This window comes from Nannospalax galili, unplaced genomic scaffold (assembly GCF_000622305.1).
Source record: "Nannospalax galili isolate Female #2095 unplaced genomic scaffold, S.galili_v1.0 scaffold284, whole genome shotgun sequence".
Classification (NCBI taxonomy): domain Eukaryota; kingdom Metazoa; phylum Chordata; class Mammalia; order Rodentia; family Spalacidae; genus Nannospalax; species Nannospalax galili.
The window spans coordinates 1,993,534-2,006,033 of NW_008354281.1; the positions used below are offsets into that span (position 1 = coordinate 1,993,534).

The 12,500-nt window shown below is 35.3% G+C and overlaps 1 protein-coding gene and 1 pseudogene across 1 annotated transcript in view; both read left to right on the plus strand.

Annotated features, from left to right (window-relative positions):
- Eif3e (eukaryotic translation initiation factor 3 subunit E) overlaps positions 1-8,355 on the plus strand; it is a gene marked incomplete in the record, with an annotated part of 36,717 nt that extends 28,362 nt beyond the window's left edge. The window contains 3 exon segments of the mRNA XM_008851505.3: positions 6,578-6,680; positions 7,162-7,296; positions 8,177-8,355. Of these exon segments, the coding sequence (XP_008849727.1) occupies positions 6,578-6,680; positions 7,162-7,296; positions 8,177-8,215 (277 nt within the window).
- A 150-nt stretch (positions 8,356-8,505) lies between these two features.
- On the plus strand, positions 8,506-11,400 carry LOC103748753 (annotated as a pseudogene).
- The last annotated feature ends 1,100 nt before the right edge of the window (positions 11,401-12,500 follow it).

The window sequence follows — 12,500 nt, forward strand, 5'->3', positions numbered from 1 at the left end:
GTAAGAACACTCAGATTGAATGTGTCTTTTTACTTTTAAGTTTCTGGAAATTGCCATTTATTGTCATGTTCCATGTAATGGGATTTCAGTTAATTCTATTTTTATCTTGACTTTTGAAGGAAATGGAAATACTTTTATCATAATCTGTGAAAATTTTAACTTGTTTGCATTCTGAAAAAGATCTTTAGCTTTCATTTGTGTAGTGAAACATGATTTCTCAAAATGACAGCTTGAAGAGCTTTAAACTTATTTTCAGTTACCTTTTTTAAGAATAAATTCTGTTGTACCACTATGAAGGAAGTTTTAAAATGGTTTTCAGCAGTAGGTCAAATAAGGAGTCAGCCTTTAGCAAATTGGAAGTTCTGTTGAAAGACCACTACATTTGGTAATAATTTCTGTTAAGTTTGTTTATTTAATTACATATTTGAATTTTCATATAGTAAACTCACATGACATCCTAAAATGTTGAAACATGGAAAACTTGTGATAAATTTTACTTGAAAGTGTCTCTGTTGTGTGAGACAATAATTGGAAAAAAATTATGAAATGCACATGACCTATTAGAAACTAATTTTACGTATTGGGGCTTGAAAAATTATTAGTGCCCTTTGGGCATGGATGAAGTCAAATATAAAACATTAAAACTGAGTACTTTTAATGTTTTCCTCTGAGGAACTGTATGTAGACCAAATTCTTATTCTTTAATGCCATTTGTTTTGGGTAAGAGATCCATACTTGCCTAAGTTTAGTGGGTTGTCCTTGAAGTGGTTGTCCAGAGCTAGAGGTGCAGTGTGCTTGTTAGGCTTTCTTATGGGAATTAGTACTTACTGTAGCTTGCAGGTGTGGATTTTAAAATCTGATTCTCTTTAAAAGTACATTGATAATCCCAATATGTAATTGATTGTGGGATAAAAAGGAAGGTGTAGCACATATTGAACTCTGATGAACAATAAATAGCTGAATTCTTATGCTGTTCTTTGTAAGATTTGTAATTAGGGCTTGTTTGTGAAAGAGGAAAGCTAGTATTTTGGTTTCCTTTTTGGAATTTTTCTCATTTCCCACTAGAATGTGGTCACTTGAGTGTTGTTTTTTTGCGGGGGGAGGGGGTTGCTAGTTTATTTGCTTGTTTGTGTCTGCCCAGACTTCTTTAACTGCTCTTAGTCTTTTGAAAGCTGTCTTTCCCTTTTATGTCTTTAGAACCTTTAGTAGGTTTTATAGCAATGGCATGCTTTGTATACATTTGGTACAGATCTTTTTGTCTTCTGTCTATTGTATTAGTGAACTTACTTTTTTATGTCCTAGGGTTTCTTTGGGTTTTACTTCTTGGGTACCATGGATAAGAAGTTTGCTAATTCTAGTTCTTGTTCTTTACAAACTCTGGGATCTTGGGTTTATTATTTTGTTTCTTAGAATTGAGTTTACTATGTTTAACAGTAAAATGGTCTATGTATTTATCCTGTCTGCTCTGGTAAAATGTGAAGCCTAGTGATGATAATAGACAAGGAATACCTCTATAAATGTTTATGGTTTTGTCTGTGTTTGTTTGCTGGCTTGTTTGTTTCACACTGCTTAGGCTCTAAGCCAGGGCCTTGCGTGTGCTAGGCTGGCACTCTATCACTGAACTACCTTCTCAACCTACTAAACTTTTATATATGAATCTCTCATTTCTCTCTACATAGTTTATTTTTTCTTTGATTCCTTCTGTTTTCTGCTAGGCTTTCTCCAAAGCATCTTTAAACTAAATTTCTAATGGTTTTCCAAAGTCCAAGAAATCTTCTAGTGATCACACTTGATTTTATTTCAGATTGCTCAACTTACCAGTGGAATGTATCTTAGTTGATTAAAAATGCATTGGTGGCAGAAAAAAAAAAATAGTAAAAAATGCATAGGTGGGTTTAAAAAAAAACAACCTTTTAAAGAAATACATGTGGGTTGGAGATTTTGATCAGTGGTAGAGTTTGTCCCAGCTGAGGTGAGGGACAGAAATCCCCAAACAAACAAACTAAAAACAAGGCCAGACACACTTAGTATGGTTGCAGACTTTTTCAAATATTAGAATAGAAGCTTTGAGCTGACACAGCTCTTAGAAAATTTCTAGTCTAATATTATACAGTTGAAGAGTAAGATTTATTCCATGTCTTTTCAGTATATGACTTTTCAGTGAAACTTTCTGTGGTAATGGCAATGTTTTGTATCTTCATTGCCTAGCATAGTGTACTTGAAAGGTACACACATTTCAAGTCCCAGAACCATGACTTTCAAATGTTGAGTGTGTGTCTATAGGCTGGCATATAAACTGTGCCACGTATTTTGAAGTAGTCTTAATTGTGTGTGTGTGTGTGTGTGTGTGTGTGTGTGTGTGTACGTGTGTGTACATGCACAGGTGTGCAAGCAGATTAAATCAAGCATTTTTCATCGTGCTTATAACTCTTGAACATTTTTCTGACAACTCTTTGGAATCCTAAGACTTTTAGAAACATTGACTCAGTGTACTCCATTGTTACTTAGCTGGGAAACTTCAGGCTCAGTATCATTAAGCTACCTATGTCTAAACCTGATTGCAGAGCTTAGGCTAGTAGGCCTCTTGCAGTCATTGTACTCCACCTCACTATAAATTGTTTTGTTGTAAACAGTTTATAGTTTCAGAAGTAATCTCTAGAGAAATTGGTTGTTTAGAAAATCAGTTGAGCCAGAGAATTAAAAATGAAATTCATGTCAGTTTTTAACTCTGTGTCTCAGAATTTCTAGTTTTGTTTTATAAGTGCATATTCTTTGTAGCCGCCCCAACTTTGAGTCAGATTTGCTGTAATGTGTTGTAAGTTGTGATGTGTAGCAAAGGTGCTGTGTTGTGTCTCAAGGGTAGTTTTCCCAAAGCACAGCCAGAATTGAAAATCATCATGTCATCACTTAATTTTTTTTAGCCATTAAATTACATTCAGTTAGAGTAATGAAATGATAAACCAGTGATTTGCTATCTTGTGTTGAATAAGATGAGGTTTTTCATGTTTTTAAAGTTGCTGCACCGGGTTGGAAAACAACAGCTGAAAATACTGTTAAGTATTTATATTGAGATTTTACAAATGAGGCAAACATCTTAACTCAGACTCCAGTGACTTGAGTCCATGAAAGTAATTAACAGATCTTAAGTGGTACATGGGGAAAAGCCAATTGTTTATAGTCTAGAGGTGTTTTTTTTGGGGGGGGGATGGAGGGTCTTGAGACAGGGTCTCCTTATAGTCTTACCTGTCCTGGAACTCATTATGTAGACCAGGCTGGCCTGGAACTTACTGAGATCTGCCTTCCTCTGCCGCCTGAGTGCTGGGATTAATGGTGTGCGCTACCACACTGGCTAGTCTAGTTTTTAAACCTGTCTGTACATTGAAGCTGTCTAGAGAAATCAAATAGCAACTTAAATAGAATTGATTTTTCTAGTCTTACCCAAACCTTCAGAAACAAAACATAACTAACAATATAGCTGTTCAAAGCAGGAAGCATTCATTCATTGTAAGTGTGTCTCTCCTAGCAGGTAGTTAGTATCCTGAGGAGCAAGTAATTGGTATCCTCATAGAACTTTGAAAGTACAGCAGAAGAGGCAGAGAGGTAACTAAGTATACAAATAAGTTCAGAATTACAAATTATGATACATATTCTGAAAAGCAATGTAGAGTGATTAACATGAATAACGTGAACATATTTTGGATATTGGAAAAGTCCAGGTAAAAGTCCCTAACTAGACTTTTCTCCTGAATGCCTATCATGACACATACCTCATTCTGTTTCATGCTGGCCCATCTCTACCTCTGATTCATCTGTATTTATTTTATATTCTTTCTTTTGTTCTTTTGTTTTTGAAGAGAAAGTCAAGTCTGTGTCTCTGGCATCTTTTCTTTCCCCCAGAGGACATTTTTCAGTTGCTGAATAGAATAATTTTATAAAGCCCATAGTTTATTAAATAACCTTCCATTTGTGATTTGAAACATTCACTATTTATAGACTTCTTCACTAAATGGATATAAGCACATATGATAGTCATATCTTTATAAAATGGATAATAAGATTGAATTTATCAGTATATATAGCCCTGTAGATTTGTCAGATAAGTTACAAATCTGTTTAACATAAATTATGTAACATCTGTCAAAACAGATTAGTAAGGCATGGTTTAATTTAGTATAGCTTACTAAGTAGTTCGATGATGTGTGTCTGAAATTTAAAAGCTGTCATAAAGTAATTCTTAGGCCAGTTCTAATAGATGAAAACGAAGTATGGAAGTGATATTTGAGTGTGCATGATAAACATACTGGAGCTACATTACTGTGATTTCCCTGCAAGGGATTAGTTTTGGTCTTTTACAGAAGAAGGTATTTGCCAACTATTCTTGCATTTTTCATATTTTAAAAAGTCAGTCTATTTCACTTTAATATTTTCCTTAAATCTTATTACCACATAACAATTTATATTTAAAATTAATGCTTATTAATAGTAGAGAGAAATAGTTCTGTGACCAGATGCAAGTAGTTTCATGTTTATATTGACTGTAAGATAATATATTCTTTTTTGGCTATTGAAGATGTTGGAAAATTCAGTGAGAAATTTCAGTTGTCGTGTGCCACATTTGGTGTTTTTCAGTTTTTCTATTTCCTCATAATCTCAGTTAGCCACAGTTTCTATTTAATATGCTTTCTTTAATTAGTGTTCATAGTATATTCTCATAATAGACGGAGGCCTTTTCTTTGGATGGGTTAGCTTCAGTAAAAATCAGGCCAAAGTTTCCCATTTTTTATTGTTTTTATCATCAATATTTAAAATAAATTGTGCAGCTGAGTGTAGTGGCACACATCTTTAGTCCCAGCACTTGGGAGGCAGAGGCAGGCAGATCTCTTTGAGTTCAAAGCCAGACTGGTGACTGGTCTGCATAGCCAGTTCCAGGCCGGCTGGGGAGTGGGGGCAGAATGATGACGGGGAGGGTTTAGAGAAGAGAGACCATCTGCAAGACCGGGTATTGAGGGGTTGATAGATAGTCTATGAAACCATTGGGCCCCTAGGTCAAGATTTATTAGCCACTGATGCTAATTACTTCCCAAAAGGAAAAGAAGTATCTGATTTTGTGCTGGAAGTATGACAGGTTTCATTCACTGAACCAAATATGTAATACTAATTTTTGATTGGTCTCTTTAGATAGTACTTGAGGAGTCTGCTTGTCTTAACATAGTCAATATCATGTTTTTGTGTCTGTAAACCAGGTAAACTAGTCAGCTTAAAGATGTGTATAAGAATTTAAAGAGAATACATAAGTCTACTTTAAGATCTGAAACTTATTTTTGTTTAAAGTCTAGAGTGAATTACATTTTTTCCTGAGAAATTCTGTTTATATTCTGATATGTTTTATAGCATTTTCTAGGGTAGCTTAAGCCAATTTTGTCTTTCAAGCTTTGATAGAATAGTCTATTTTAGTTATTTTTTAATCTTCATTATTTTACATAAATTTATTAGACTAGAATATAATTAATTTCGTGAGACCCTGTCTCAAAATTTTAACAAAAGACTTTTACATTTGGAGCAAAATTCTGTTGATTCCTTGTCTTTAATTAAGCATATGAATTAGGAATATGATTATTTCCTTAAAGGTGCCAGATTGATTACTTTTGTGGGGGAACTTTACAGGTACATAATTACCTGTACGGCTTCTAATGACTTACATACTTTTAAAGATAGGAATAGCATTAGATCAAGAATTTCAGTGTTTAATAGTCCAAGGAACAGTTTTATTGATGAATGGTCCATTGGTGGTATAGAGGTAAGCATAGCTGCCTTCTGATTTTGTTGAGGATATTCTAAGTTCTTTTAACCAAATTACTGATTATATTGAGATTTAACTGTATATTTTTCAAATGAAGACAAAGGGCAGTTAATATTGGTAGACAGGTACTCAAATGTATGCAAGTATGGTATGTTAATGCCCCACATGCATGCATATTCTCCGTCAACTGATGAATTGACAAACGGGTGCTTACATTGGTCCTTCCAAATGAAGCACTGCAGTGGCCCTATACAACCTGACCATAAATTGGAAATACAAGTTGCAGATTAGCTTGCCAAGAAATATTTTAGCATCAGTTCCTGGTGTCAGTCTTGTCTGTCTCCCTCACCCCTTCATTATATACTGTTTTTATGCAGAATAACTTCAAGGAGTTTCCCCATAGCTTTTAGCACAAATATGCATAGCAGCCTTAAATTCCAGTTGTTTTTCATTGTAGTAGGCATTCTTGTATAATCATTAGATACCGTGAAACCCTTTCCCCCCTTAGATTGCTACTTTTGAGAACTCAATTATAAGATCACATACTACAAACCAGAAGAATTTTTCTAAATGCAGAATTTGGTAGCTTCCTCGTGAGGATCTTCACACTCTGGCTGTGTAGTGAGATAAGCACAAGACAGTAGCATAGATGGGAGCAGTGTAGACAGGAAGAGTCATAGCACCTTAGAGAGCATGATGCAGAAGTTGGTGAAGTGATACACAGCATGGCTGAAAACTCTGTGTCCAGAAAACTCAAGCCTTTACTTCTCTCCTTAGCATGTTAGCAGATAAACTGAATATGACTCCAGAAGAAGCTGAAAGATGGATTGTGAATTTGATTAGAAATGCAAGGTTGGACGCCAAGATTGATTCTAAACTAGTGAGTATTACATTGGTTATGGTATATACTACATAACACTTACTGATAATTTTATCTCCTGGGAATTTTAATTAGAAATTTTATTCTATAAGGTTTTGTTAAGCTGAACCTGGTGGTACAGGTCTATAATGTTAGCTACTTTGGGGGCAGAGGCAGAATTGGAAATTCAAGCTATGCTGGGCATCCTAACTAGACCCTGTGTCAAAATGAAAGCGTAAAACCAGAACTGGGAATAACTCTGTGATAAAATGCTTCCTTATTATTTAAGGCCTTCAGTCCAGTCCTCAGTACTATGTGCCCCCCCCTGCCATTAAAAAACAAGTTTTGTTTTATTTGTTAATTGTGTGCTAGTTGTTTCAAGGCAGGAGCAGCCTCCTATTTGTTCTTTCTAGAAAAGCATTGTCATCTTTGTACAGTACGTAGATGTGCAGAAGTCATATGGCATTATGAATTTATATTACAGGAATCATTTTTATTTTAGGGTCATGTGGTTATGGGTAACAACGCAGTGTCACCCTATCAGCAAGTGATTGAAAAGACCAAAAGTCTTTCTTTCAGAAGCCAAATGTTGGCCATGAATATTGAAAAGAAACTTAATCAGAATAGTAGATCAGAGGTAAGAACCATACATTTTCTATTCTTTCTGGGATTTAGCAGCTACCTTTGAGAACATATCAATATCAGATTTAATTTTGCATTTCTTTTTAAGCTTATGAACATTGTGTGTAAGAAACTACTAAATTGAAGCTAATTTTACCTTAGATGTATTATATACATTAGTCAAAGAAAAAAATTGTGTTCCTACTTATAACTCTTTTCTTTTTATGTGACTTCATTGACAAACTTTGTCAGGGTGTTCAGCACATTATTCTGATACTGATAGATGATAACTTGCATGTGTAGCCTTCTTTGAAGTGCTTGAAATGTGGATTGCTTCTAAATCTTAAGAAATAGTTGTTTTAAAAATGTGGCTCTTATTTTGTCTTCATGCAGATCTTATACAAATTTAAATTTTTATCTTTTGTCTGATATTCATGATTAACCATCCAAAAATGTTTCCCCTTTTGTTAGCAATCCCTCATCTTAAATGTTGAAGGAACTAGAATGGCTTTTTAGCTTGGAAATCTCAAACACCTTTAATTCACTTTAGACATTGTGGCGATACACAGCTGAGAGTAGAAAGTTGTAAGTTACTGTGGAACTTTGGATTGAGGCTTAACTGTGGGTTGAATTAGAATTGGAATTAAATTTTCCAACCAAGTCTAGAAATGCTGAGCTAGAAACTCTCTTTCATATGCTAGTCCCCCCAGTTGCTTCTTCTGCTTGCTTCAGAATGAGTTTGTGATGACCATTGTTCTCACTTGGTGATTCTGTACTGTTAACTTTATTGCTGTTCAAAGTCATATTGAATGATAGTGTGCTGTGTCTCTTATCTCTGTGTTAACATTTTCAGAAAGTACTTTCATCCTGATGAATTCTCTCTGCATGTATTTTAGGCTCCCAACTGGGCAACACAGGATTCTGGCTTCTATTAAAGAACTGTAAGAAAGAAGAAAAAATCGCAGTAACCATTCTGTAAAGGGTGACGTATACTTTAGAAACAGTTCACGTTTGGTATAAATTTGGGAGAATTTGAATAAAATTGGCTGTGATTCATTTTTATCTTATGAAAGTCTTTGTGTGCAAGTGTGTTTTATTGACTTTTTTTTGGGAATAATTCTGTATTCATAGGAGGTACAAAAATAGCACTAAAAGGTCCTTTATGCTAAGCCCAATTTTCCCCAGCTATTTCATCTTATATAACTAGTATAACACAGAAACCAGAGTGTTGACATTGGTATAGTATGTAATGAGTTGCATCGTTTTTCCATATTTGTAGACTTGTGTTATTCATTGCAGTCAAAGTACAGAACTGTCACTAGACCACATTCTGTTAGGTGTGGACACAGTGAACCTCATTAGTTCTAACACGTGGCAACCAATCTGATCTCCATGTTCTAGAATTTCACAAAATGAGTTAGTCATCTGGCCACTTTGGCATGTTCTGTGTCTGCAGTTTTATAGATCAGAAATACTCAGATTAAGAAGATATATCTATATTGAACATATAATAAATAATAAACATATAATGAACAAATTGTTCTTTTTGTTGATTTACCACATTACTTAACTGTGCATCTAGTAAATGATAATTTAGTTGTTTCCAGTATGGTGCTGTTATAAGTAATATTCTTTTATTTCTTAACTGACTCGTCATTACAGTCACAGAGGCTAAATAAGAGCATACATTGGATTTTATAAATGTCTTTAAATGTTATACACACAACTGTGAGACCCACTTTACTAGTGAAGCTTCTGTTTCTCCTCTCATGCCAATGGTACAGAAAGAAAAGATGCATTTCCTTTTTGTTTTATCATTTGTGAGGTTGCCTTCAACATTCAGTTGCTGTGAGCCCACTACAGTAATTTGCATATCCACTTCAAAGCATACAGAGCAGGGGTGCACAGAGTTTCTGCATAATGCCAGATAGTAAATATTTTTGCCATTCAGTCCATATGTTCAACTCATTCAACACAAAAACATACTTGTGTTTAAGTGAATGTTTATGTCTTATGTTGTATGTAATAAAATTTATTTTCGAAAACACCCAAGTGCCAGAATTGAGGTTTCTCACTCCTAACTTGAGTCCAAAGGTGCTGAAATTAGGGTAAACCAAGTGCTACTTTCTTATTCACCATTTGGGAAAATGCCAAATACAGGCCTGGAAAATAGAGAAACGTATAAAAGATTTTTTGTAGCACAAAATGATCCCAAGGTCACAGAGAACGTGCTAGCAGTAACAGAATCGAAACAGATCTTCTAAGAATTAACTCCATGCATCCTAAGTCCTGATCAGTTACACATCCATATTCATCACAAAGCTGAGTAGAATTGCTTGTACTCAGTTTTAATCTACAGCTCAATCAACTACAGGGATGGTTAAGATTTCTCAAAAATTGCCCAGCCTAACAATTACAGGGAGGAGTTGGAGGAAAGGGAGGGGTGGGACTGGTATAAATATTCATGTATGAAATTCTAAAAACAAAATTTAAATTAATAACAATTTTAATTATGTGTATGCCTGTGTGGGTATGTGTACAGTTGAGTGTAGATGCTCACAAAGGCCAGAAGAGGGTTTCAGATTCCCCAGAACCAGAATGGCTGTCAGACCTGACTTCCTTCATGCAGAGAATTAAACTCAGGTCCTCTGGGAGAGTGGGAAGCACTTTTTAACTGCTGAGCTATCTTCTCTCTAGCCCCTGAAATCCTCTTCTTACTCAGGAAACCTCTGTGTTTGCAAATTTTCATTCATTTTATCTCTTAGAGTAACAGTATAATGAAATAAATGATAAAATTTTATGTAATTATAAGACTAGTTCACCAAAACTGCCCTAAATGAATCAGTAAAAGCTTGGGAGGGAGTATGAAATTACTATTAAGCATTTTCAGTGTGTTAGGCATTTTCACATCTTGGCTCTAAACCCTAAGAAAAATGGATATAACATTTGAATGTCTCATGTAAGGCCAAGAATACTGAAACTTCCACAGTAGTATTTATATATTAGTGACAAAGCATCCTTGAGTCCACTACGTGGTAAGTGAAGAATAGATGTCAGGCTGTATCACTTGCATCTCATATATCTTGCTAGTTATTCTTTCTCAGTCCATTTACAGAAGGTTAATGTGTGCTAGTTGTGAGGAGCTTGGTCCTCAAAACAAGGCAGGTACAGCTGTTTTCCAATAAGAGCAAACGGTGTTCCATTTTTAGTTTTAGCAGTGTAGTCATTGGCTACCAGTTCATGGTTTCTACTTTGTTTTTCATGTATTAATACCCCTTGAACTTGAAAGATGATGCCTCTACTAGTGTCAAAAAATGTATGTAATTAATGGCCAGCTTTGCATATTTCCAACATTTATTCATTGTTAAATGCATTCTGGAGTACAATTTTTCTATGCATTTGTACATGTAAATGTGTATGTATTATGTACAGTAACTACTTGGCTGTGGGTAACCTTAAACCTAGATAACAGAGTCCCAGTCACTGAGCCGCCACCGAGTTCTCAGCTATCTCTCCCTCGAGCCCCCTTGTTTCCTGATGCTCCCACCTTATCCCGCATCTGCCTTCCACAGGCCAAATTCACTGAGGAAAAGGAATTGTATGTCCGTTATCCAGAACCTCCACTCTTTGGAGCCCTTTGCTGATGCAAGTAAAGGTGATGACCTTCCTGCTGGCACTGAGGATTATATCCATATAAGAATTCTGAGAAACTGCAGAAAGACCCTTACTACTGTCCAAGGGATTGCTGATGATTATGATAAAAAGAAGCTAGTGAAGGCCTTTTAAGAAAAAAATTGCCTGCAATGCTACTGTAATTGATCATCCAGAATATGGAGAAGTAATTCAGCTGTAAGGTGACCTGCATAAGAATATATGCCAGTTCCTGATAGAGATTGACTGGCTTAGGACAGTCAGCTGAAGGTTCATGGATTTGAAGTGCTTGTGGCTCTCTGAAGCTTAAGTGAGGATTTTCTTACAATGAGTATAATTTTCCTTCTGTCCCTTGTCACAAGTTTAAAACCGTCACAGCCTGTATAATGTAACCATTTGAGGTCCTCTTTTAACTTGAACCAGTGTAACTCCTTCATGCAATAAACTGAAAAGAGCAAAAAAAAAAAAACCCTAGCTAACATAAACTCTTGAAGTAAGATACTAAGTTAAAATAAACACTGATTTTCTTGTTTGTACTCTGCTCATCGTTTTCTCATTCAATAAGCAGTCAGTGCTATGCAGTAGCAGCTTTTGCAGGCACATCAAAGAACTGTGTTACTTGTGTATTCTGAATTTTTGTATACATTTATACATGTAAATGAGTATTATGTATATTCCTTTGTGTGCATGTGTTCAAAGAAGTCAGTATTACTCATCTGCTTTCAGCTGCTCTGCTGAAATATTCTTAGCACCTGAGGAGTTATATTTTCTTCTACACTCCTGAGAAGTAAGCAGCACCATGATGGTTGTGTAAATAGTATATTTGTTTATATTTATGGGTTTATCTTGTGTGTATCAGTAATAAAAATGTTTGGTTTTCTGTGTTTTCAACCTGTAGTGGTAGAAACCATGCTTGGTGTCCTGCAGCTTTATTCAGCAGATTGAGATGGATTCAGCTTTAGTTCATTGTACTGCCTCTTTGGTATTTTGTTTGTATATGTATCATAAGTTATTCAAGTGCTGATAAACATGTTTCCAACTTCTTATGTGGAGTTTTGGAATTAGTCTTTTGTGTGTTTAGGCAAGTTAAAGCTATACATATATATGTGTGAACTGATACAGATTTGGTGGTTTCTACTTTTTTATTTTTGAGAATTTCATATGACTATTGCATTATTTCTATTCCTCCCAGTCCCCCTCCAACTCCTGTGTCCCCTCCCACTCTTTCCCAATTGTCTTCTTCATTAATTATTGTTACATATACATAAATACATTTATGAATGTGTGTGTGTGTATATATATATAAATGCATTGAATCCATAGTGGTGCTCATGTGTTCTTGTAATTGGGGGTTCCCATTTAGGATTAGATAACCTCTCAGGAAGATAGTCCCTCGTGAAGTATTCATTGATTGCCTGTAGATCTTCATCTTGAGGTCAGACCCCACGAAATTTCCTCCTTCCACCTTGACATGTCAACTGACTTTTTCATTATGCAGATCTTTTTAGACTAACATACTGTAGTGATTTCATTGGTGTAGCTTCCCTATCATGTCTAGATGTCTAGGTG